Below are 24,335 nucleotides of genomic sequence, written 5' to 3' on the forward strand. Positions count from 1 at the left end.
GTGCGGAAGGCTTCTCCCATCAGAGCCAGCCATTCCTGCAGCCTGCCGGGCGCCGCAGCTCCGAGGACTCTCCCGAACAGCAGCGCTCGGCTCCGGAGCCTGCGACACGGAGCCTCGGAGCAGCAGGAGCCAAATAAACCTAGTGCCTGAGGAATCCATCGCCTACAAACTCAACCTTCGGGGAGCAGGAACCAAAGGGACGAGTAAATAAAGACTTAGCTTCACACGACGCTATTTAAGTGCAGACTATGCTGATAATCAGTTATTATAGACTGATTTTAAATACATATTTTTCTGTCACACAAGCAGCCACCACCCTGCCCCTTGTGCTAGTGGCGCACGCAGCTCCCTCCTCCCGCAGCTTTACGCACAAAGACGCCAGCATTTTGCCGCTTGGACTTGCCAGCGGTGCACGGAGGCAGCCTGTTTCCTCAGGCGGGTTCGCGCCCGCGGGTCGCGCGTGGGCCGCCCCGCGCGCGCGCGCGGCGCCTTTAAGAGGCGCCCGGGCTGTATCAAAACAAACGGGCGGCGCCGCCATTGGCCGCGGCGCGGGCACGTGGCCGCACAGCTGGTTTCCTGCGGCCGCGGCGGCAGCTCCAGCGGCGCCCGCCCGCCTGCCCGTCCGGGGCCGCCCGCGCCCGGCCCCGCTCCCGCCGCCTCCTCTCGTCGCTCCCGCCGCCGTTGCCGGCTCCTCGCGGCGCCGCCGGAGCGCCCGGCCCGGCACCATGGCGCACGCGGCGCCGCTCGGCCTCCTGGAGCAGAGCTGCCCCATCCAGGTGGAGCACGACCGCAAGCGGCGGCAGTTCACGGTGCGCCTCAACGGTGAGCGCCCCCCGCGGCCCTTCCCGCGCCCTCGCCGTGCGCTCCCCCCCCGCTCCGGGCCTCGCCTCGCTGCCCCCCTCGTCCCGCTCCGATTTCTGCCTTGTCCCCCCGCCCCGGGCCTCCCCCGGCACCGCCTCCTGCCCCGTCCTTCCCTGGGAGGCCCCGGGGCTCCTCAGCTCCCTGTTGGGGGGCGCAGAGCGGGCGGGCCGGGGGCTGCCTCGGTGCCCCACGGGCATCTCCACGTGCCGGGGCGAGCGCGGAGGACGGGCCTCTGCGTGAGCCTCTGCGCCGCTTCCCCGCGGGATGGCGGGTGGTTTGTGCTGGGAGACCCCTCGGAACGCGCTGGGGCTGCGGGACTTGCAGCGTGGAGCCCCCCGGTCCATGGGAGCGGGGCCCTCCGCGGTCACAGCCGAGGGGCGATGCACAAGCGGAGCCCTCGCAGGTACCTGGGGTGGCACCGGCTCTGCTCAGCCTCTCGCCCCTCTTGCTGCTGGGGGGGCTGCTCCTGGGCCCGGCTCCGTGGCTCCCGCCGCAGCTCCCCATCCCTCCCCATGCTCCAAACGCAGCATCAGCCCCATCCCGACGGCCAGCCCAGGGCTTGGGGTGCTCCCGGCTCAATCCCTCAAAACAGCCTCCCTTCACTTGCTGCAGATGCTAGGTAAAAAAAGGAGGTGCTGCTGAAATGTCTTTTTAGCAGGCTAACTCTTTTCCAGCCATCCTTTTAGTGGTTAATCCCAAATATTTAAAGACCCTGAAGATCTCTTTCTTTTTGTCCCTTTGCCATGTGGAGAGCCATTCTGGGGAAAAGGGGCTATTTTACTGCCCTACAGAAATTGCAGGGTAGTTGCTATTTTTTTTTAAGGGTAGTTAGTTCAGAAATTACACACACAGCAGGAGGCATTCTCAGTAAAACAAGAATAGTCCGGATTTTATTTTAGACTTCCCCCCCTTCTCCAACGTCTAATTACAAAGCGCAGGCTCGGCACTGGTGGAGCAAGGCGGGAGGCGACGCGGACGCAGGGTGCGGAGGAAACTATTTCCCCAGCCGCTTGTTCCAAAGGGAAGGAGAGTGGGGTAGATCCTGGGTGACGGCTCCCTGCTCCACCAGCAAGAGCTACAAAGCACAAAACCTTATGCACACCAAAAAAAAAAAAAAAAAAAAAGGATAGAGGAAAGCTAAGGACCAAAAGTTACTAGGGAGACATGACTCTTTTTTTATCATGGTTTGCTAAATAAAATCTCTGCTGGCGAAGCCATTGGCTGAGTGACCTTTGGTGGCCAGGTGGGGAATAGTGGGGCCTTGGAGAGGGTGAACTTCCAAGTGAGGAAAATCACCTGTTGGTATCTTGGAGTGAGTCTGTTGCTTTGAGCCAGCACAGAACTCCGCTCTGGAGCGTGAGGAAGTCATGGAGCTCCCTGTGTTGCACATGGATCCTGGGGGTTGGGCTGGTTTTTGGAGCTCGGTCCCAAAGCTCGATCGGACGCTTCGGACGTCAGCTCTGCGCGGGGCTGCTGCTGGGTGGCACCTCCGTGTCCCCGGGCGGCTCGGGGCAGCTGGTGGAAACGGAGCAGTCGGAGCTGCCCCCGGACTCGGCGCTGGCCGCGTAACGAGGCAGAGCTGGGCCAGGAGCTCCCTGGCGTGGAGGCCCGTGGGGTGACGAACGTCCCCGCAGCGCGGGGAGCCCTCCCCGTTCCTGACTGGCATTTGCTGATAACGCCCAGACCCTGGAGCGTGGTCAGAAGATAACCCCGTGGGAGCTGGTGGTTTGGCAGCTCCGTTCATCGTTCTGGTCCCTGGCATGATGACTATCCATGGGGCTGAAGGCTCTTGCAGGTTTTCCCTGCTCTGCTCCAGGGACCTGTAGGAAATGGGCCAGTCCCCAAGTTGTAGCTTCTCTGTGGGGAAAAATTCCGGTGGATCGTGGCTCCTGGACCAAGGAGTCAGGCTCTACTGGTCTCTTGGTTGATGGCTTGGTGGTCTGCAGGGGTTAGAAGCTTTCTGTGGTGATGTCCTTAAGGAAAACCCTGTAACAACAGGCCCGAGATAACCATTTACACAGCTTTTGTGTTATGAAAGTGTTGGAACTCAGCATCACCTCTGCTCCAGCTTTGTGTTCCTGTTCGTGCTTCCGTGATAGCTCGTGTCAGGACTTACCCCTTGCACACCAGGAGTACTCATTGCATTTGGTGCATTCCCTGTTGCCCCTGTCTTTCCCTTCCTCAGAGCCCTTGCAGTTTCCAGAGCTCTGATACAGCTTTTTTCCTTGCTGCCTGTTCTCTTTTCTTCTACGCGGCCCAAATGCGGGAAGCTGAAAGCCCAGCTGATTATAACCAGACCTCATGGAGCTTTATTATCCCTTCGGAGGGCAGGGTAGAAAGTAAGAAGCCCAGCTGGGTTTGGAGCTGGCTAAGATGTGCCTGAGAGTGTGAACTAGCCAGAATGCTCCCGATATGGGAGTTGTCCAAACTGGAAGTTTCTGCAGGAATCTCACAGGCTGCTTTTGTCAGGAAAAAAAAAAAAATGTTTTTTGGATACAGGATAAAATTTCTGGTCAAAACAAGAAACTGAAAGAGACTCCCACCCCTAAGCAGCCAGCAGCTCATCCTGCCTGCTGGCACAGCTGGCTGAGCCCGGGGAAGCTCAGTGACCTGCTGGATGTCGGAGTGTCCATGCAGTGCATCCGTCTCGCCGTGGCTGGGAAAGGGGCTCACGGTGCGTCCGGAGCCGCTCGCTCTCCTCGTGGTGTCTCCGCTTCTCGCACCCGCGTGCCCTGGTTCATTCAGCACTTCCCAAACATCCCGCTCCTTCCCCAGCTGCCGGGTTTGGGCTGGATCCAGTCACTCGAAGCTCCCGTTTGGCCTGCGCAGGCTCCTGACCTGAGCCCCAAGAGCCGGCGGCTCCGCGGGGAGATCCCGGGCTTGGCTTTGCCCCTGCCTCCCCGCTGTCCTCCCCGCCGGGGCAGGTGCTGTCGGGAGGGGAAGCTGCTCCCTCCATAGTGGTGCTGGGTGTCTTTGCTGGATATTTGCCTCCTGCTCTTCCCCTGTGCCACGGTCATTTCGGGAGCCCCCCAAACTGGGAAGCTGCTTTGAGCCGAACGCCGCCGTCTCGCAGACGAGGCCGGTCGCTGCTGCCGGCACTGGCTCTGCTCAGCGCTCTGTTGTGATCTGTTGTGTTTCCTCACCCTAGTAACGTGCCAGTTGCTCGCCGGGGAGCAAGGCCAGCTCACGGCCTGCGGTGGCCCCAGCCCAGGGTGCAAATGCTCCTTGGCACATCTTGTCCCTCAGCAGTCACGTGAGACGGGCCACCAGGAGAGCTGAGCTGTCTCCGGGCTTTCCCTCTCCGAGAGCAGGACGTGGGGCTGGGCTTTGCTCTCCCCCACTTTGCTCCCTAGCTTTGCAGCATCAGTACCCGCAGGATCCAGGGGGCCGAATCCTGGCCGCTGTCTCCAGAGCTCAGTGACTGAGCTCAGAAATTGTCCCCAAGACAGCGGCGTGGAGCAGCCAGCCGCCTCCTGGCCCCGCTCTGCGGCCGGCCCCGCGCACAATGCCGTATTGTGGGCCGGAGCGGAGGAGAAGGCTCCGGTGCCGCGGCTCCCTCCGCTCTGCCTTGGTGCCGGGCTGCCTTGGGCCGCGCTGCTGCCTGCAGGTCCCTCCTGCCGTGTCCCGCTCTGGCTTTCGGGCTGGGATCAGGCTTGGTAGGAGCTTCCCGGCTCGGGGGCTCGTGCCTGGCGTCGGCCCTGCCTGCAGCTCGGGGGCCGCGTTGGCTGCTCCGAGCCGTCCGGCCTGCTTGGGAAGTGCCGCACCCCGGGTTCTCGCAGCCCTGCTGCAAACCAGCCGCAGAGGACAAATATAGACCTGGCCCCTCTCCTCGGGCCCTTTCCCACCTCCTGGAACAGCTTCCAGCCCCTCGGGCACGGGGCCATTTGAGAGAGGGGGCTGGGGAGCAGCTGCTCTGCCGCCTCCTGCTCCTTTCTCGGCTCCTCTCTGCCCGGCGCGGATTTGCATTGACTCGGGCCTCCTCGCTCCGGGAGTCTCCAGGTCGAAGTGATGCATAGGGGAGTGTCTGCAAGTCAAACATCATTAGCCGCCTTGCTGGGGCACTGCTAGGGCTGGCCAAGCCCTCACACTGTTTTGCTGAGTCCCTTCTTGGCAGGCTGATAAAATCCCTGTCTCAAAGTTGAAGAGGGCTTGGGCTCCTGCCTGTGTGTGTCCCCTCATCCGGAGGGAATCGCATCCCCGGGAGCAGGTGGGATCCAGTGCAGAGCCCTGCAGGACGGAGTTGAAAGGGCTGGTGTAGAAACCGAGTTTGGCTCTGGGACCCTGGGATGTCAGGATTGAGACAGGGAAGGGGTCCAGGTGACGCAGGTTGCGCTGCTGCTTCCCTAGGTGCTTGGGGGCTCCCTCTATATCCTCAGGCTCGAGCTGAATCCCGGTGTGGCGAGCCCGGGGCTGGGTTGTTCCTCACAGATCCCTGCAAAGGGTCAGCACTGCCTTTGGCTCCCCGCGTGCTTCCTCTGCTCTCCTTGCATCTTGCTTGCTTTGTTTTTTTTTTTTTTTCCATCCTCCCTCTTATCCCTCTCTGGGTTAGATTGTTTCAGCTTTGCAATATTTCCTCCCCCTTGGAATAGGGAGAGGGCCAGGAGCACCCCAGGATCGTGGGGCTGTGCAGCTGTGAGGCCACCTCCAGCAGCGGTATCGCAGCCCCTCTGCTCCCACGTTTCCTTCTTCCCAGCCCCTGGAGAGGCCCTTGGTTGGAAAACAAGGTTCTCCAAGAGAGTCGCTCGTGGGGATCCTGGGGATGGCCCTGGTGAGCAGGGAACAACTCGCTTTGCCCTGCTGCTCCTTGAGGCTCGTGGAGAGGCTGTTCCAAAGGGAACCAGGCTCCTGCCTTGGCGTTTTGTGCTGGCCGGTCCTTCCCTCCCCCTTCCCAAGCCATTCCTGGCTTCAGCGACAGGGAGAGCCGTCCCGGCAGGATGTCCCTGCGGGACCTGCGCGGGAGGCAGGACCGCAGGCAGCGGAGAAGCCAGGCAGGGAGCTGCTTCGCAGGGCTGAAATCCAGGGGGATCCCAGTTTCTCCTCCTGACATCAGGGCTTTTCTCTTTCCACCTCCAGACTGGTGGTGCAGGGAGGGCTGGACCATGAGCATCCATCCCAGCTGGCCCCATCTGAGAAAGAGGGATTTGGGAAGGGGCTGCAGCAGGGATGGAAGCTCAGGGTGCGTTAATCGCAGGGATGTGGGAGCTGCAGGGGGACTGAAGGCCTTTGGCTTCTTGGCAGATGGGAGGCTGAGGGGATTGCTGCCTTTAAGTATCTGGGGAGGGAGGCAGGTAAGCCCAGGAAAGGGATTTGGGAAAGGAAAGGATTTATGTGCACCAGGGACGATATCACCACTAGAATGGGCAGGTAAGAAACCAGCATGAATAAAATCAGGCTGGAAAGGCAAAGGTTTCCATCCAGAGTGGGAGAGATGCCTGAAAGGAGCAGGAACAAAAATAGGAGCCACTTCCCCGCAGGAGCTTGGCTGGTGCCTGCGCAGGTGACTGCAGGGCTGTGTCTGCTTCATCTAGTGATTCCAGTGTCCTCGGCCTCTGCTCGGGGTGGGGGAATGCCCGTGGCCATGCTGCCAGGCTGGCCACAAAATGCCAAATTCAAATGGGTCTGTCACATACAGAGATGCAGGAGACAGGGCTGCTGCTGTCAGTCAAGCTGCAATGCAATAAAGGAGACTGAGCTCAGCTGAAATATTCATTAAATGCAGGTGAGCTCGTGGCCCTTCACCTTCCAATAAGCACTGGAGGGCAAGAAAAGGCCTCCTCTATTGTATTTGGAAGCTTTTGTTTCTGGAAGTCATTTTGAAATCTAAAAATAATCCTCCAGAAATGAAATGTTTGCTTTCGAGCTGCAGACAGAGACTCAGGTTCTGCAGATGAAGCTGGAGGGTATTATTAGCTCTCCTGTTTTACATGTGCACTGAAACTTCTTATTTTTCTCCGCTGCATCTGAATGGCTGTGAGCGATGCCAAGCTGTTGCGACAGGAAGCGTGTGTAAATGTGTGTGCACGCACCCCTGCAGCCCTGCACACCCTTTCTTTCCTGTGCATTTGTGAGCTCTGTCTCACTGCTTCTTCCCCAGGAAGTGTCTGTCCTCGTTAGCTCCCAAGTGCTGCAATGCCACACCAAGAAAACCTGTCTTATGGTTAAAATAAACGTGCTGTACAGAGGAAAGAGCTTTTACCTGGGTCGGCTTCCCCCTGCTCTTCTTGCTCTCCACTCCATGTGCCTTGGACCTCTGTTGCCATCTGCTTTCCTGCCTTAGTTATTTTATATTGACACTTGACACATGCAGGGATGGGTAGAAGATTTGCCCCTGGCTCTGGGATTTGGAATTGCCTGATCCCACCTCGGAGGGGTCAACAGGGATGTGTGAGTGTCCCCAAAAGCAAAATCTCAGCTCGGCCATTCCAGGACACGCGACCTCGGCGAGGCCACGTCCCTTCCTGCAGACAGGGGACACCCGGAGCCTCACTGCTCTCCTGCCTCCCCCAGGTTGCCACGACAGGGCCGTGCTGCTCTACGAGTACGTGGGCAAGCGCATCGTGGACCTGCAGCACACGGAGGTGCCGGACGCCTATCGAGGAAGAGGAATCGCCAAGCACCTCGCCAAGGTACGGAGTGCTCGGCGGGAGCGGGAGCCGCTCGGGCCGGCCGGGATCCCCTCCGGACAGGAGGCAGCGAGGACTGAGCCGTGAGGAGACGGCTCCAGAGCATCTCCTGGAGCCGCGTGCAACCACAGGGCCGTGTGGGATCCCTTCTGATCCCAGTCCTGCCCTGCTGCCTTCCTGGCCGCTTTCCTGGTGTGGTTGTGGGCAGGGATGGGGGATAGCTTGTTGCCTCAGCATTTCTGCTGCAGGAGGGAGGCCCGGTTTTGATCCTCTGCTTTGCCCCAAACCCATTTTTTCTCCTAGGCTGGGGGGAAATCGCATTTACTGAGAGAAAGCTGCTGATCATTTTGCTCCTCCAGCTCATTTCTTGTTTCTGTCCAATCTGAGGACTGTGGGAAGAGGTGACTGGGGACTGCTGAGGGTCCCCAGGTTCTCTGCACTCAAGAGCAGAGAACAGAGCAGCTTGTCCCATGACAGGGTGGCCTGTTGGCAGCTGATAGGGTGGAAGAGGTGATTTGGGGACCTGCCGAAATGCAAGGGACTGAAGCTCTCACAGGTCTGTGCGCTCACTGGGCTCCACGAGCAGCATTTCCCCCATTCATTGGGGTCACAGGGGACATTTCCTGGCTGTATTAAAGCCCCTGCTATTGACTTTCAAAATTCCGGCTGAGGATTCCATTGGCAGAATCCACTTCATCTGCTACAGGGATCCACCTTCCCCGAACCCCATCCTGGACCTTTTCCAGACAAACTTGGAGAGATCTACTCGACTTGTGTGTGTCAGGGGGTTGGACTAGATGACCTCTAGAGGTCCCTTCCAACCTTAAGCATTCTGTGATTCCATGACTTTCTCTGCTGTCTCCACACTGGCTCCCTGTTTGGGTGGCCCCGTGGGACGGCTCGGGGTGGCCGGGGTGCAGGAGGAGGCAGCAGCTCCTCCCCGTGCTCCAGGCCGGGCCCACGCTGGTGGCAGCAGCTGCCCCACGGGCCCAGTGCCACCGAGGCCGTGTCCAGGTGGCAGGGCTGCCCGCTCCCCTTCCTTGGCGCTGGCAGGAGAGATGGAAATCTGGGATGAGACGTTCCTATTCCTGGCTGCGAGGGGGGCTGGATGAGCTCCAGCATGTCCAGCTGTTAGTCCAGCTTCTTCCAGGAAAAAGCCCTTGCTCCCACCCCGCTCCAAAGCGGATTCCCCGTTTCTCCATGGCGCTGGTGTTCTGCCCCCCAAGGCTTCAAGACTCGTGAAGCCCTTTTACCTCCTGGGGTCGTTTCCGACCCCGGAACCATGCAGGGGGAGCTGAGGAGCTGCTGAGCGTCGTGGGGGGCTGCGAGGTGACACTTTGGGGTGATGATGCTCCATGACCCCTCTAAGCTGGGGCAGGCAGTGACAGCGGTGGCCTCACGTGATGTGGCTGGGCTGTCCCTGCCAGCCAGCGTGTGCCGGGGACACTCCATGTGTCCTCGCTCGACCCGGGGCTGGCTGGTGCGGGCCGGGGCTGCCTCCCCCACCAGATTCCTCCCTCCCTCCGTCCGCTTCATGCAGAGGGGACATGAGGACAAGCTGGCCGGTGCAGGGGGGACCGCAGAGCCCCAGCTCTCCAGAGCCTCCTGGAGTGTCCCGGCCAGCGCTGGAAAGAGCCGCAGCCGGGGATGCTGTTGGTAACCCAGCTGTGCTCCGCTTGGTTGCAGGCAGCCCTGGACTTCGTGGTGGAGGAGGACCTGAAAGCCCATCTGACGTGCTGGTATATTCAGAAATACGTCAAGGAGAACCCGCTGCCGCAGTACCTGGAACACTTGCAGCCTTAAGGCAGGACTGCCCTGACACCGGCCTGTCCTGACTGTTCAGCGCGGCCTTCGCTTCTCTGCGGTCTCAGGAAATCCCCCCTCGCCTCCCACACTCGCGATTCCCGTTTTTTTAAGCGTGTCCATGTGGTGCAGGAGTGTGGGCACAACCTCCTTCCCTCTGCCCGCGTGTGAATATGGCTGCAGCCGTTGGGCTGGGCTGGCTCTGGGCACACGTTCCCCTTGGCTCTCTTCTCAAGCCAGGGGGTGGAAGAGGATGTATTTTTCCACCAAACTCCATCGCAAGACCAGGGGATGGCTCAGTTTGCACCTCATCATCTTCCAACTGCTCGGCAATGGCCACGAACTTGCAGGGGGATGTTGGTTAGGGGTGGCCGCAGGGAATCCGCCCCCATTCCCTCCCAGCCGCTGGGGAGATGCCGTGGATTAAACGTGATGGGCTGGAAGGTTCGTCCCGCCATGGCAGGAGCATCTGCTGAGCGCTGAGCCTTCCCCAAGGCCTGAGGGGCTCAGGTGAGAACTCGTGGGCTGCGGTGGCGCTGGGACGGGGCAGCCTTCGAGCCTCCAGAGGGAGGAATGGAGCAAGAAGCGGCCTCCTGCGGCAGCCCTCGTCCTCGCGGGCCGCAGCGCGACCCCACGGAGCAAGAACTGCGGCCTCCCGGCGTCTCCGCAGGGCCCAGGCTGCTCTTCCACCTCTGCTCCCCGGTGCCAGGATTGTGGACGCAGCCTGCTTGGAAGGAGAGCGCCAGCCCTTCCCGGGCCTGGCATCCCGGCACGGCTGCAGCCATGAGGGGACGTCGCAGGTTTCTGCACGCGGCTGTGGCTCAAGGGGAAGGACCTTCCCTCTCCCTCTGCTCTGGCTCTGGGTTTCTGTGGCAGAGCCTCGGGCCTCGAGCCCTCTCCACATCCCAGGAGTGCTGGGGGGAGCGAAACTTCCAGGATCCCGTCCTGTGCCACCTCCGGGGGGTGATGCTGGAGCTGCGGGCCCCCATGTGCCGGCTCTTCCAGCTCTGCCCTTCCCCTCCTTGCAGCTTTGGGAAACAGACTTCGGACTCGAGGGATCACCCACCTCCCCCTGCCTGTCACAGCATCACAGGATGGCTGAGGCTGGAAGGGACCTCTAGAGATCCAACCCCCCTTGCTCCAGCAGGGACACCCAGAGCCTTGTAGCTCCGAGCCCTGCCGTGTCCCTGGGTGATGGTGGCACTGCAGGGGCCTTGACCAGTGGCGAGGAGGAACTCCAGGCTCCAAACGTCACATTGTCTCCATGGAGGATATCCCTTGTCACACGCAGAGGTAACACTGTCACCGCGGTGCCAAGAGCAGAGCGCACATCGGCTCTGGATTGTCCTGTCCTGCCTTGTCCACGTTTTTGAGGGCCTCACCTAGACCCTGCAGAACGGGAGGTCCCCACGGGCTGTGGGGACTGGGGCCCGCGGGTGGCAGAGCTCCTGGCACGCTGTCCCCGAGCCGCTGCCAGCTCCGCTGGGGGCTGTGACCGGGCAGACCGACATAAAGAGCCTCTTGCCCGAGGCCGAATCCAAGTGGAGCTTATCTCGGTGGGGACTAAAGTTTACACTGTGTCGGGGGCCGAATGAAGCCCTGGCCAAGAGAGCTCAGCCCTGGGAGCGCGGCGCGGGGTTCACGTGTGCCAAGGCAGCTCCACCGGCCTTTGCTCCCACTTGGATCAGCGGGAGCTGGAGACCCATGTGGGCCTCAGCGTGGGGTTCCCGGCGCTCTTCCTGGTGAGGGCGAAGCCCCTGTCCCCTGCCCTGCTGCTGTGGGCTCCCTCGTGGGCTGTGATGCATCATGAAACCCCCCTGAGTGCCAGCCCTGCTGGGAACCCCCTTGCCCATCTTGGGGGAACCTGTGTCCCCTCCCTGAGGCGGGGGGGTGGCAGCCCCGTCACCTTGTGCGGCTCGGAGGAGCATCGGGCGTCAGCCTGGCCCTGCCCCGCGTTTCTGTCCGTTGCTGCCCGGTTCAGCCTGGCTGCCGCCTTCAGGATGTCTTAGAGGGACTGGGCAAGTGTCACGGGTGGAGAGCTGAGGAAAAGGGGCTCGAGATGAAACGTAGGCTGCAAAATGTGAGCCCCTCGACAGGCAAAATACACTTGATGGAGCTGTAAGAGCAGGGTTGGCTGTGTTGTGGCCAAGCAGTGACAGAGCTGTCCCGAAGTGAAGCTGAACCATCCCCTTCTGCAAGCAGGTAAAAAGGCACCCCCGTATCCGCGATGCGGCGGGGCCAGCTGCGTGGAAGGGATTTTCAGGAGCAATAGCTGGCGTGCGGCGCCGAGAGCCTTGGCCCAGCTTCTGCGCTGGCTTCCAGCGTGCTGGTTTGGGGCAGCCCCGCGCCGTGTCCTTGGAGAGGTGCTGTGGTCCCTTGGCAGCGCCCGTGCGGAGCCCTGCCCCGCTCTGGCAGGAACCTCGTGCTTCCCGGCGCCCAAGCGGCAGCCCCTGCCTTAACCGAGGCACAGCACGCGCTCCTGCTGCTGCTTCCCTCTGAGGTGCTACAACCCCTTCGGTCCCCGACCCGACGGAGACGTCTGCCGGTGTCCGTGCCAACTCTTCTACTGCTGTATCCACCCTCCAGCCTGCCCCGGCCTTCCCCGTCGCTTCCAAGCCGGCAAATAGCAATACCCGCGGGTCCCCCCGATGCTGCAGCCCTCGTGCTCCCGTGATCCGGCGCGCTGGGCACGAGGCGGCTGGCGGCGTCGGACTCTTCTCCCTCCTGCCTCTCTGCCAGCCGCCCTTTCCGCGCTCATCCGTGTGGGAAGGAGCTTTCCGAGCCCAGGGCCGCTCCGTGGTGCTGACTAAGCCTAGGAGAGTTGGGGACTCTCCAGCAATGGGAGCGTGGAAGTGCTGTGGTTGAATACCGAGGTCCCCCAGCCCATTTGAACTACAGACTTTGGGAGGGGGGAAATACAAATTGCTGTTAAACTCACTTCCACATCACCCCACTTGAACTCCCCCCTTTCTCATCTGCTTTCCAGAGTCGTCTTCCTCTGTCCAAGGTTTCCGTTCTGTTGAATTCAGTGGTTACAAATGTGCCTTTCCTTCTCAGGACCTGTTACAAATGACCTTTCTGCTTTTGTTTATATCTAACATTTATCTCTATCCCTCTCTCTGTCATACTATAAAACGTGAACATATTGCATGGAGTATACTACAATAAAAGTGTGGCTTAACTGACCTTAGTGTTCACGGCTGAGGAGCAGGGGGACCTCGAGGCATCCCCAGCAGCGTTACAGCAGGGCTGGGTCACTCAGCATAGGGCCTGTTCCACCAGCTCCTGTCACAACAACCCCAAAACAAAGGAATCCTCTTACTAACCTGGCCCCAAGTCTCAAAAAATATCTATTAGGCACGTGGCTGTGTCTTGGAGATGGTGAGAGAAGAGGGCAAGTGGGATCCTGGTTCTTCCCCTGCTCGTGCTCATCATTCCTCCAGAGTCAGGGCCAAATAGTCATCAGGAGCAATCCTGCAAACGCAGCCTCTCGTGAAGCCCTAAGTGCTTGTGTTTGTTAGGGTAAGATACTTGAAAACATTACAGCTATTTAAATAGCAAGGGGAGTTTCTCCCTGCCGTGCTCACCCCAAGCAAGGCAGATGGGCAGGTGACTCAGAAAATCACGAGGAAGTTCCCTCCCGGGGCCCCCGTGCTCCTAAACCCCGGGAATGCAACTGGAGCGCTCGGTGCTAACCAGCACGGCGTGGTTGTGCTGCTGCCTAAAGCGCCAGAGCAGACTCCCAGCAGCTGAAAATCCCAAGGTTTGGGGCACTGTGGGGAGCAGGGGCACGGCTTAGTTACGGTGATGATTTAACCTAACCTGGCAAGTGGCGTGTGGCCCTTGGGTTGCAATCGGAGCAGGCCAGGGCTGGGATTTTGCTCCTCCCAAGGTGCTGAGCTGCGGCTTTGGGTTCCAGCACAAAGCCCGGCTGTTGCTCTAACGCTCCCTGTTTACATTCCACATTCCGGCGGGTCGGCTGCTCCTGCCCCGGCAATGCCGCCGCGCGGCAGCACGCGCTGCGCGCCGGGAGCGCTTCCGTGCGCTCGTCGGGACCACGCCGGGATGCAAACGCTGCATGGAGCGCGGCTGCGGGATGCCGGCCTCAGCGGGCGAGAGCAGGGCCGCGGCAGAGCCCCCCTCGCGGCCTCGCGACGCCCGGGGACGGGAGGGAAGCGCTGCTCTCCTCGGCCGCCGCGCGTCGCTCGGAGACGCCGTTATTTAAAAAACGGCATTTTCGAGGAAGGGGAGACACAAAGACAGCGTCACTTGCTGCTCAAATGCACTCTCGACCATTCGCCCTGCTGTGCACGCTGCAGTGCTCCCTGCCCCTTTTCCTTGGGGATTTGGTGTCTCCTGAGGAAGAGGAGCGAGATATCCAAGAGAATATCCAAGAGAAGGGTATCTGAAACGAACGGGAGAAGGGGAATGGCGTGAGAGACCACGGGAGCTGGAGGAGGGCTGCTCGGGCACTGATGGGAGGAGGTGCCCCTGGAACGGGGAGCAGCAGCTGCTGGTTATGGGAAAACGAAGCCCAGAGAAGAGCCCCTTTCCTTGGAAAAGTCATGGAAGAGCCGAGCGCTCCGGAGAGGCCCCAACCGCAGATCCAAGCGTGTGGGAGCCCGGGCACCGGTCGGGACAAGCCGTGAAGGCTGCGCGGGGCCGGGCCGGGGACACGTCCCGTCACGGCAGCCGCGAACGCTCCGCTTTGGGGGAATCCTCGTCCCCCGGTAAGAGCGGGGCCGCGCTCACGGCCCGGGCCTCATGGCGGCGCCGCGGGGCACGCCGGGACTTGTAGTCGCGCTCCCCGCCCGCCGCTCTCGCTGCCGCCAGGGCCGGGGCGTCGGGCAAAGCCGCGTGGGGACTACCCGTCCCAGCGGCCCCCGCGCGGCGCGGGGCACTGTGGGGGTTGTAGTCCACGCGCCGGGGGGCGTCCCCCTCCCAGCGGTCCCGGCGCTGCGCCGCGCACTACATTTCCCGTCGGGCAGCGGGCCTCGCCCGGGCCCCCTTGGCGGAGACATTTGCGAGGCGAGTGTCTCCAAGATGGCGGCGTGGGGAAGGAGGCGCGCGGGCCCCGGCAGCACCAACAGCGGCCGCGAGAGGTGAGGCCGGGCCCGGGCCGGGAGCCGCCGCCGTCCGCGCGGGGAGGAGCCGTGGCGGGGCCGACAGCCGGGCCGAGGCCCCCCGGCGTCTCCCGCGACCCCCGCGCAAGGGCGGCGGCGCCGCGGGGGGGAGGGCGCCGCGCGGCCGGGCCGGGGCCTCGCGCAGGGGAAGGTCGGCGCGGAGAGCGGGCCCGGCCCCGCCGAGCCTCCCGGCGCCGCTCGTTTAAGCGGCCGCCGGGGTGACCCCCACGCAGGGCCCGGCGGCGGGAGCGGCCGCGCTCTGAGGCTCGGCGATCCCAACTTCCAGCGGCGGGAAAAGGAGGGAAAAGCCGCCCAAATCTGCCCCCTGCGCCGCAGCGAGTCCCGCGTTTCCTTACGCTGCCCTTCGCCTGTTCTGCTTCGAAACAGCCGCGTTTTTGCGGAAAACAGAAATTTCAGAAATTTCCTTTCTGCTGCTTTACCAGAAACTACCCTTTCCCTGTATTATTTTTTCCTATTTATTTTAATAGCGGTTTTGCTCCATTTTGCTCCTTTCAAAAGTGTCTTTGTTTTATTTATTCATTTACTTATTTCGTGGCGGCGGTACTAAACCCGTGCAGCCAAGGGGAGCCGCGGGCAGTGTGGTGGCGCAGGAGCGCTGCCTGCGCAGGGAACTTTGCAGTAGTTGAATTGGAAGCGCCGGTGGAATTACTGCATTAATGTGGTTTATATAAACAGCCGGGAACACCAGGGAGCTCGGTGGCACCTCGGTGAGACTGTCTGCGTCCAGGGCTGGCGCCTGCCCCAGGACTGACCACACGGAGCCTTTTGTGCCATAGCTCTTCCCTCCCAAGGGGAGTGAACAAAAAAAATGTGAAAAAGGGTATTTAATAGCTTCAGAGAAAATTATCCTGCCAGCATGAAAACTCATGTAGGTATAAAAATGAGTTGTCGCTGTGTAACTTAACCTGTGAACTCTACAGTAATCTAACTGAAATTTAAAGTATTTTTGAGCTGTGATTCTTGTTCATCTTATGATCAGAAAAACTTGTTCATAGGCATGAGTTACCTTCATCACTGACCTTCAGCGTATGTTAGCTTTGCTGTTACAATGAGAAGTATGTGGCTGTGTGTAGGGAAGGACAGATGTGACACAGCAAGAGCACAGCTGATGGTGACTGCGATACACCACGGAGCCGTGTCACCGTCCCTATCAGAAGATGCCTGTTGTGCGAGGTGTCCTGCCATACCAGCCTTGCACAGGATCATCCCTTTAACGCGTGTCGGGTGATGTCACGCAGGTAGGAGTCATCCCTTGCAGTTGGGAAGCTGGAGACGCACGTGACGGAGCCTCTGGATCGGTGTCTAATCCCAAATCCCACCTCCCCGGCTCATTCGGCTGCTTGGCGGCGCAAGGTGTGTGAGAGACGAGGCTGACGGAGCTGATGTCATCACACGAGGCCATCTGCTTTTTATTTAGCGAGCGCAGTTTTCTTGCACTGCATGGGGTTCTCGTCCAAAGATGCATTCCTTCAAACTGAACACGAATGTGCTAATCCAGCGCTCTCCTAAACGAGCTGCTTCAAGGTATTTTGGTGCTTGTCAGCCAGCTAGTCTAAAAGGCATCTGTGTTGGGAGGTGGCGTCAGGGGATTTGGTAGTGAATAAAATACTGTCTGCCCTGAGACTAGCTTTCATTGCAGAAAAAAAAAAAAATCCAGCAACTATGTCTGTGGAGATTATGTCCTTTTATAGATGACTTTATTGATTAAAAGGGCTTCTGTAGTTGCTTGGAAAGGACTTTACTGACTAGGAATAAATGTAAATATATTAATATCAAAGTATATTAGCTGTGAACTCCAGTTTACTCTCTGTTGGTGAAATAATAAGGTTAAAGAAAGCAACCCGAAACCCTGACAAGAACCCACTAAATGCTTGTTTTTACTTCATTCTGGATAGACTCTTTAATGGAGACCGTCTAAAGGGAATTGTTAATCTGTGGACGAAAACAACTTTTTATACAGAACAGACCCTGAATTGTGCTCGGAGTTTGTGTATAAGACCCAGCACAATGACAGCCAGGGCGCACAACAGAACCGCTTGTTCCCGGGGAGATGCTCTAACGAGCTCCAGAAAAAGCAGCTCTCGTGTGAGCGCCGCCAGCTCTGTGGGCTTCTCTGCACCCTTAAAGATCTCTCCTTTCCCTGCCTGCGCTGCTCAGATTTCTGGTCCTCTGTTTGCTCGGAGCAATGATTGACCTGTTTCCATTAGCCTGGCTAATCATTAGTTGACTTAAAATTGACACCTCGCTTTGGTCAGGTGGCTGGTGGTTTCTCTTGTGGCCTCGTTATGTTTTCCTTACGAGGCGCTGTCTCTTTGCCAAGGCCCTTTGCAGATCTCACCTGTGTTCTCAGGTTCGTGTTCCCATTTGCAGTTAATGAAGTTTGGAGGTGGATTGACGTGGGGGAGGGAGGCTCAGTTACGGTGCCTGCGTTCGTCTTGCCCGGCCTGTGACTTGCTGGGGCTTCGCTGCGATGCTGCAGGCGCCGGGTGCTCTGCCCTCTGCAAGGCGCCTGTCCTGGAGCCGCTCGCACGAGTGGCCTCGGGTCCCCAGCTCAACTAGACTGTGTGTGCTGCGTGTGACAGGCTTCTGGAGCCACAGGTGTTACCTGTGGCACTACTGCAAGGATCTCCTTTATTTTTATTTTTTCAGTACAAATCAAATGAGTCTGTCTGCATTTATAGTTGAGCTGAATGTTCAGTGCTGTGTTACATAAAATGTTAAGGGAGGAGTTCAAAACTTTTTTTTTTTTTTTTTGTGCTGTAGCGGTGCTTGCTGCTCTGTGCAGGTCGAGGTTGTTTCTGATGGTGATTCTGGCCGTTTTGCAGAATGCAGATCTCCGGAGGACGCAGCCTCGCTGAAAGCACCTCTGGCAGATTGAGCAACACCACTAGGCCAAAGGCAACGCGCTCGTGGGGCCGGGGCGTTCTCCCTCCCAGGTCAACAGCCGCAGGAAGATGCCGGGATTTATTCCAGGATGTTGTCATTCCCACGCCCCCTTTTCAGCACTCTGCTCCTTTGTTTCTCCCTTTGCCAGCTGGCACCTGGCAAAACTTACAGCCTTTCCTCATTGAGGACATTACACCTCTTATTGTCCCTCCCCAGAAGCGTGTTTCTTCCTTAATCCCTATGGGTTGTCCAGTTAAAACCTTATTTAACCGGACAGGCTGGTGTTGCCAAGAGGCAGCTAGAAGGTTCCCTCCAAGCTGGAGGCAGAGAGAGGTTTGTAACTGGGGAAGGTTTGAGGTTTGTAACTGGGGAAGCTGCTGAGGTTTCATTGTTCAGCCAGCTGCAGAATCCTTCCTTGGTGCTCTCCGATATTCCCATGTTAGGAAGATATTCCAAATGTAATTTGAAACTTACCCCATGGTCGGTCAGGACAGATGCTTCTGTCCCTCCTGCTGGTAGCAGCTTTGTGAACAGCGATTTCTAATTTTTAGCCTTGGCATTGCCAACATTGTACATTAATGACTTTTAATTTTGTCTTGATTTTTATATACCGTTTATATTAAAATAGTTGAGAGTAACTGCCTGGTTTCACCACACATGGATGCAGCTGGCACCAGGAACATGGCATGCCAAACGTTAGCAAGAGGGGGATGCAGGAAGCTGCATCCCAGTGAACTGCCTGGATGGAAACTCCAGCACTCCTCTTGTAGAGGAGCTGTGCAACTTGAGTGGGTGTTTGGGGGGGAGGAAGGTGATGATTAATGTAGCCCTGTTTTGTGGAGGCAGGGGGTGGCTCTGGAAAACAGTTTGGCTGGATAGTGTTAATGCTGCCCTTTGTAGGGCCTGGTCTGGCTGTTAAAGAGCGTGCCGGACTTCTGACCTGGGGCAGGATTGGATGACTTCTGGAACTAGATTATCCCTGACACGGGTTATTTACTGTGCTTTCAAATGGGATGGGGGTTACGTAAAATCAGCAGTGCTTCGCACGGGTGGGTGCCAGCTGGGATTGATGTGCACAGCCCTGCTTTTCCGTCCCTCCCTGCTGGGGAGGTGGCAGGGGACACGTCCCGACAGGGAAGCGCCGCAGAGCAAATCCGGCTGCTTTGACGGGGTTTGTTCATGTGCAACCGCTGCTCAATGGAAAGGCTGCGTCAGGAGAGGCTGTGTCTGGGGGGCTGCACAGCTCAAGTCCTCGGTCCTGCCCTGCATCCCGAGATGTCTGAAGCCTCTTTCCAGTCTGTGCATCTCAGCCACATCTTTCTGTGCCTTCTTAAAACAACTCTGCTTTTGGCCTCGCTTCCTCCAGGAGCAGCCACTTGTCGAGGGGCAGGAGGACAGGATGAACTCCCCTCCTCACGGAGCGGAGGCTTTCTCGAGTCACCCTGCTGGCTCCTCCTGTGTCCCATTGTTTGAGCAGCTGATTTTTCATTCCTCATCCTTTGTTTTTGGGACTCTCCATATTGCCAGCTGCAGCTCGAGCACTGCGACAGAGATTTAGTCCCCTAAAAAGGGAATTAGTTTGTAGAAAGAGCTCACTTCGGTGCGAGGCTCTTTCAGGGAAGAAGCTTTTGTGTTCATGGTGATTTTTTTTTTAAATGGAAAATATTTTAAGTTATGCTTATTTGGCTTGGAAGGAGTGTGCTTGGGCCTCATTTTTATGAAGCCGCAGAGCCCAAGACTCGAGGAGGGAAGGACAGAAGTGCCTCTGGCCAAGGTCTGGAGACATCCACAGTTGTGCATCATCTCACTGAACTTCCTAGAGGGACACCCCAGCTGCCTGAGGCTCTTCTGCAGGCAGCAAGAAATGGGTTTATTCCCTCTTATTTTCCCATTGATGGTAGAGAGATCCCATGGTGACCAGGCTGTCATGAGCCTCCATCAGGTTCTGGGTTATGTGAGCTGAATTAGCTGAATTTGGCTTCTAATTCTCTCTTTTGCAGACCCACATTGCATGGCCCTACCTGTTTCAGAAAACCAAACGTTGTTGAATTCTCCTCTCAACCTGAAAAATACTGCTGTAAAAGAAGTAATATCTGAACTGGAGAGTTGGGTTATGCTGGAAGCTGCCCCAGTGCTGAAAATGCCTTTCAGCAATAGTTTTTCCCTGGAGTCATTAATGCTTACTAAGTGGTTTCACGTAGTCATGGGTGGTGTTTTCCAGAGCTACCTACTCAGGGAGTCTCCTGAAATGAAACTGGGGATCTTGATTTGGCTCAGGCTGCATTTGGGCTGGTCAGGAAAAAAGTCCTGCGCAGAAACCGTTACCAGTTGTGTCCTTACCACACAAGTGCAGCACCTGATGGATTAATTCTGTGTGTAACAGTTGTGATTTTTGCATTAAATACAATACTAATAAATGCTTATGCAAGTGCTGTCCTTAATCTTGCAAGGTTAATCTTGCAGGCTCCATCCTTCAGCTGGAAAGGTTGCCTTAAAAATCCAGGTGAAGAGTCTCCCTCAATTTTCCTACTCAATTTTCCTGACAACGCTTGACAAGAGGATGGCCTGAAACCAGCCCCTGGCTTCCACAGTGTTCAGCTGGATTTTAATTTCCCATCCTATTTGCAGACAGGCCCAATAACTAGCCAGAGGGGAGTTCTCCGTGTAGGTTTGTATAAATCCTAGCCAGACGTTTATAGAAACTGCTAATAATCCTGCATTGAGAGGGGTTGGTGCGTCTTGGTTCCTGCTGCTTGCTCCGTTTGCCATTATTCACCAAAGAGGCTGCTCCTGGCACCGAAGGCAGCGACGTTCTCGATCACGGTGACCTCCGTGCGCTGAGGGTACCGCGTGGGACGCGCAGCTCCAACGCGCGCGTTCTGTCCCGTGTTTCCCGGTGCGTGCACACAGGGCCGATCGTGCTGACGGGGCCAGAAGCGCCGTTTCCTGCTTCCCTTCAGCAGCATCGGGAGGGTCTAAACGCTGTTGGGATGAGGTTTTGTCTGCTGCGATGAGGTCAAATATGTGCGCGATTTGTCCTCCTTTTGCTAGAGGAATCTGCCGGATATTTTTATCCTTGGGAAGCCACGTGTCTGGTTTTGCTCTGGTTTAGCATAGCTATGTCAGAAATGATTATTTCTTCTGTTTGGTGAGGGGATATTTTGCTGCCTTCTGGTGGGCGGTTTTCACCCGCTCTCCATGCAGGGCAACAGTTGTCCCTTTTTCCTGGTGACACCCAGGTGTGACAGCGGCGGCAGGCGCGTGCAGACAGGGTGGAGGGAAGCTGGGAGCTGATGGGATTTTCAATAGCTGAAACTTGTACTTGGATCAGGGCTGCACAAGTGTGTTGTGAACTGCCTGTTAGCAGGGAGCCTGCTCCAGGTAGCAAAAAAACTGTTGTTGTCGCTGCTAAAACCTATTTTGGATAAAATCTTTCCTTTCTTGCTTGCTGCCCCGTTTTAGCAGAGTGAACTGTCCTGTACAAACCCTGGCTGCTCTGGCACCTTTCTCATCTGCCCGCAGTGTTTCTCTGCCATCCTCGTAGCCTGGATTTAACACAGCAGATCAAATAGCTGCACGGGGGGCAAAGGGTGGTTGGGTTTTGTAGAGAGAAAACTAACACAACTGAAGGTGCTTTCTCTCAAATGATGCAATTTGCCCTCCCACTGGATGAGCTGTCTGATTTCTTTGCAAAAACTCGAGGTCTCTGTGGTTCATTGATTCCTGCAGCGCGGTCGCCGGGGTGGGATACTCGCCGTGTCTCTAGAGCAGCCGCTTGGGTACCAGTGAGAGGAACCATTTTAGGAGAACCGGAGATGCTGTTTTCTCAAAATGCTTTTAGCTCCTCCAAGCTAGGAGAATTTAACGTCAAGTTGCCTCATTTCAGGATGAAAATAAAGAGCGTAATTAGCTGATATGAAATGACTTTGCGTTCGTACAAACTTGTGTTGTCGAACAGAGGCTGAGTGACCTCAAGGGGCTGCCCTTCCTGCTCTTCTACCCGGGTTGATGGAGAGCCCATCCCTCCACTCCGCAGCTTTAATCCCGCGTGTTTCCTGTTCGCAGGGTCACCTTGTCCTCCACGGACTGCTACATCGTGCACGAGATCTACAACGGCGAGAACGCGCAGGACCAGTTTGAGTACGAGCTGGAGCAGGCGCTGGAAGCGCAGTACAAGTACATCGTGATAGAGCCCACGCGCATCGGCGACGAGACGGCCCGCTGGATCACGGTGGGGAACTGCCTGCACAAGACGGCCGTGCTCGCGGGCACCACCTGCCTCTTCACCCCCTTGGCGCTTCCCGTCGATTATTCCCACTACATCTCGCTGCCCGCCGGCGTGCTCAGCATGGCCTGCTGCACCCTCTACGGCATCTCATGGCAGTTCGATCCGTGCTGCAAGTACCAGGTGGAGTACGATGCCTATAAACTTTCCCGCCTGCCCCTGCATACGCTCACCTCGTCCACCCCGGTGGTGCTGGTGAGGAAGGACGACCTGCACAGAAAGAGACTGCACAACACGATAGCACTCGCTGCCCTGGTGTACTGTGTAAAGAAGATCTATGAACTCTACGCCGTATGACTTCAGCAGGCAAGAGAGAAATCTGCAAAGACAAGTGTATTAAGACTCCCACAGTAACATTTTGTTTTTCCTCTTTGAGAAGCGGTGGAGACTGGGAAGGAGTTGGTTTAATAGAGATGTTATTTTTTAAATAACACATCACAGGTGCACCAAGGTTTTTCAGTTCTTTGTTACACTTAAGATGTGGATGTGCGGTGATGTGAGCGAGCTGTATGTTAGGCCATGGGAGTCTAATCCAGCAGTGGAATGTCAGGGAAAGAAAGATATATAAAGAAAGGGGGGAGGGAGGAGAGCTTTTTTGGAAACATTTAAGTATATTGTTTAATTGTATTACACAGAACCAGCCAGAAGTTATCATTGACCATTAAAGGATGAGAATTTCAAATGCTTTGGCATTTTCTTTACTGTTAACTTAGTTCCTCCTGATAGTTTCCAGGGGCCAGAGGTGCCATCCATGCCGTGAGAGCCCGAGAGGCGACGGTTCTAGCCCTGTGCCCACACAGACCTGCTGCTTGGCAGCACGTTGCAGCGGTGCCCGAGTTATTGGCAGCTAAGGCAGTGGCCACGCACTGGTGCTTTTCCTCTCGCTTGACTAGCTGTGTTTTTGGAAGAGGGAATCCTAGTTACCCCAGGGTTGTGTCTTTCGGTAGTTTCTCGGCAGTGGTTCCGCCACCTCCAAGGGTGGAAGCGGCGCTCTGCGATCCCGGCCGCGCCGCGAGGATGCGGAGCTGAGAGCCCCGCACGCCTTGTGCTCTCCTGGAGCCGGCGCTCGGGCAGCTCTGCCCTCAGGCCGCAATTCCAGGGCTCACTTGGAAAGCCCAACTCATGGAGCTGCCACCGCTGCTCCCGGAGGCAGCCTGCCGTCCGCCTGACTTACAGTCCCAGACTTGAGGATTCAGTCCTGCATGGGAATTCATCCAGCTGCAAAATTGTCAAAATCTTCCTCTCTGAAGAGAGACTGTTCACCGTTTTGCAAGACATGATGGTTAGTGTTGAGGATTGCTCTCCGTAATCTCCGGGCAGCAGCTAGAAGGCAGGCGGGGGCGCGTGCGGAAGGGCAGCCTGGCACAGCTTCACGCGCCGTTCCGAGCACCGGAGCAAAGGCCTCCCGTGCGAGCTGCCCGCGCGCAGGTGAGCTGCCCGCGCCAGGAGCTGCAGTCTGACCTTGGCAGCCGAAGCGCCGACCTTGGAGGGAGTCTCACGAGGTCAGAAACCGAATTCGGTTCCGTCTTTATCTTCCCAAACTGCAGCAAGAGCTCCCTCTCCCCTCCCGACTGCAGCAGGGCTCTGGCTGGAGGCTGCAGCTTGGGTTTTTCCGCTGATGAAGCGTTTCTACAGCACGTGCCCCAGCTGTGCACGTCCTGCACAACGGCGCCTGCTGGGAGCTCTGAGCAGGAGCTTTTACCACCTTTAATCCCCTTCTGTGTCCAAACAGGCCCAGGGGCTGGAAGGAGCTGCCACGGCACCAACGCTTTGCTGGGGGCAGTGGCCCTGTTTGCAGCCCCTGCCTCTTTGCTGGTGCAGGGGCTGCGTTGCCTCCCTCCAAGGTTAAAAGAAGGCAGGATCCAGAGCGCTCTATTTATAGCAAGGCTGTACAGCTGCCTTGGCAGAGCGGCGGGGAAGAAACGCAGCCGCTTCATCTTCCTGCAGGCAGCCTGTGGCTGCTGGAGAGGGAGCTTTTCAAGCCCTCCTGCTGCTCATTTCTCAAGTCCCGTCTTCTGGATGAATTTAAACTAGTGTCAGATCTCTGTAGCTAATGTGTATCTCACTGCTGCAGAAGACCTTGGAATATTCTTGTCTTGCCTGCACAGGAGTCATTCCTCTGTGCCTTTTTATTTAATCAGTGCAGAAGAGCTGCTGGGGTAATAGCTCCTTTTCTTCACCGAACCTCGATGGTCCTGCTAATGTGTGTTAAGTTCTGCATGATCCAGAATGGTCAACGTGACATCAAGAGCTTGGCCTCGGTTGGCTGCCTAAGAGCCTGCTTTAACATGGAGGGCTCTGGAGTTAAAAAGGAGTCTGAGCTGCTGTGGGCACTGAATGAACAGAATGAACAGGTAAGTTGGCGGTGGCAGCAGGTAGGTCTGTTGGAAAGCACAACCTTGGCTCTGCTCGGAGGCAGAGGAGGTGCAGGGGGGCTCACAGCAGTGAGCGACGATCCAGCTAAGGTGCCCGGTAACGTCCTGGCTCCAGGAAGTGGGTGCCACGATGGTGCCAACGCGCCGTGGGAGCAGGATGGGGAGGAAGCGGCAGCGTCCGCGCGTTTCACTGCGGCGCGGGGGGCTGCCGGGCTCCGTCTGGTCCTGCTTCCCCGGCTGGTGGCTTCAAGGGGCTTGGGACAAGCCCAGCTGCTGCGCAGGGAGGCGGTTTGGAGCTGTAGCTCCAACAGTGGCTCTCCTGTGTGTGTTTCCTTCCTCAGACGTGATGTTACAGCCC

The 24,335-nt window shown here is 57.6% G+C and overlaps 2 protein-coding genes across 2 annotated transcripts; both read left to right on the forward strand.

Annotated features, from left to right (window-relative positions):
* Positions 1–670: 670 nt before the first annotated feature.
* Positions 671–9,439, forward strand: NATD1 (N-acetyltransferase domain containing 1). Its single transcript, XM_088527828.1, has 3 exons — positions 671–822; positions 7,369–7,487; positions 9,171–9,439. Exons 1-3 carry the CDS (start codon positions 726–728, stop codon positions 9,285–9,287), a joined length of 333 nt encoding a protein of 110 aa, XP_088383954.1. The 5' UTR covers positions 671–725; the 3' UTR covers positions 9,288–9,439.
* A 4,864-nt stretch (positions 9,440–14,303) lies between these two features.
* On the forward strand, positions 14,304–22,285 carry TMEM11 (transmembrane protein 11). Its single transcript, XM_088527759.1, has 2 exons — positions 14,304–14,389; positions 21,383–22,285. The coding sequence occupies exons 1-2, from the start codon at positions 14,331–14,333 to the stop codon at positions 21,897–21,899; spliced, it is 576 nt and encodes a 191-aa protein (XP_088383885.1). The 5' UTR covers positions 14,304–14,330; the 3' UTR covers positions 21,900–22,285.
* The last annotated feature ends 2,050 nt before the right edge of the window (positions 22,286–24,335 follow it).

The sequence above is a fragment of the Tinamus guttatus genome, unplaced genomic scaffold (genome assembly GCF_059628265.1).
Source record: "Tinamus guttatus ecotype Peru unplaced genomic scaffold, ASM5962826v1 Tinamus_guttatus_pri_ptg000291l, whole genome shotgun sequence".
NCBI lineage: Eukaryota > Metazoa > Chordata > Aves > Tinamiformes > Tinamidae > Tinamus > Tinamus guttatus.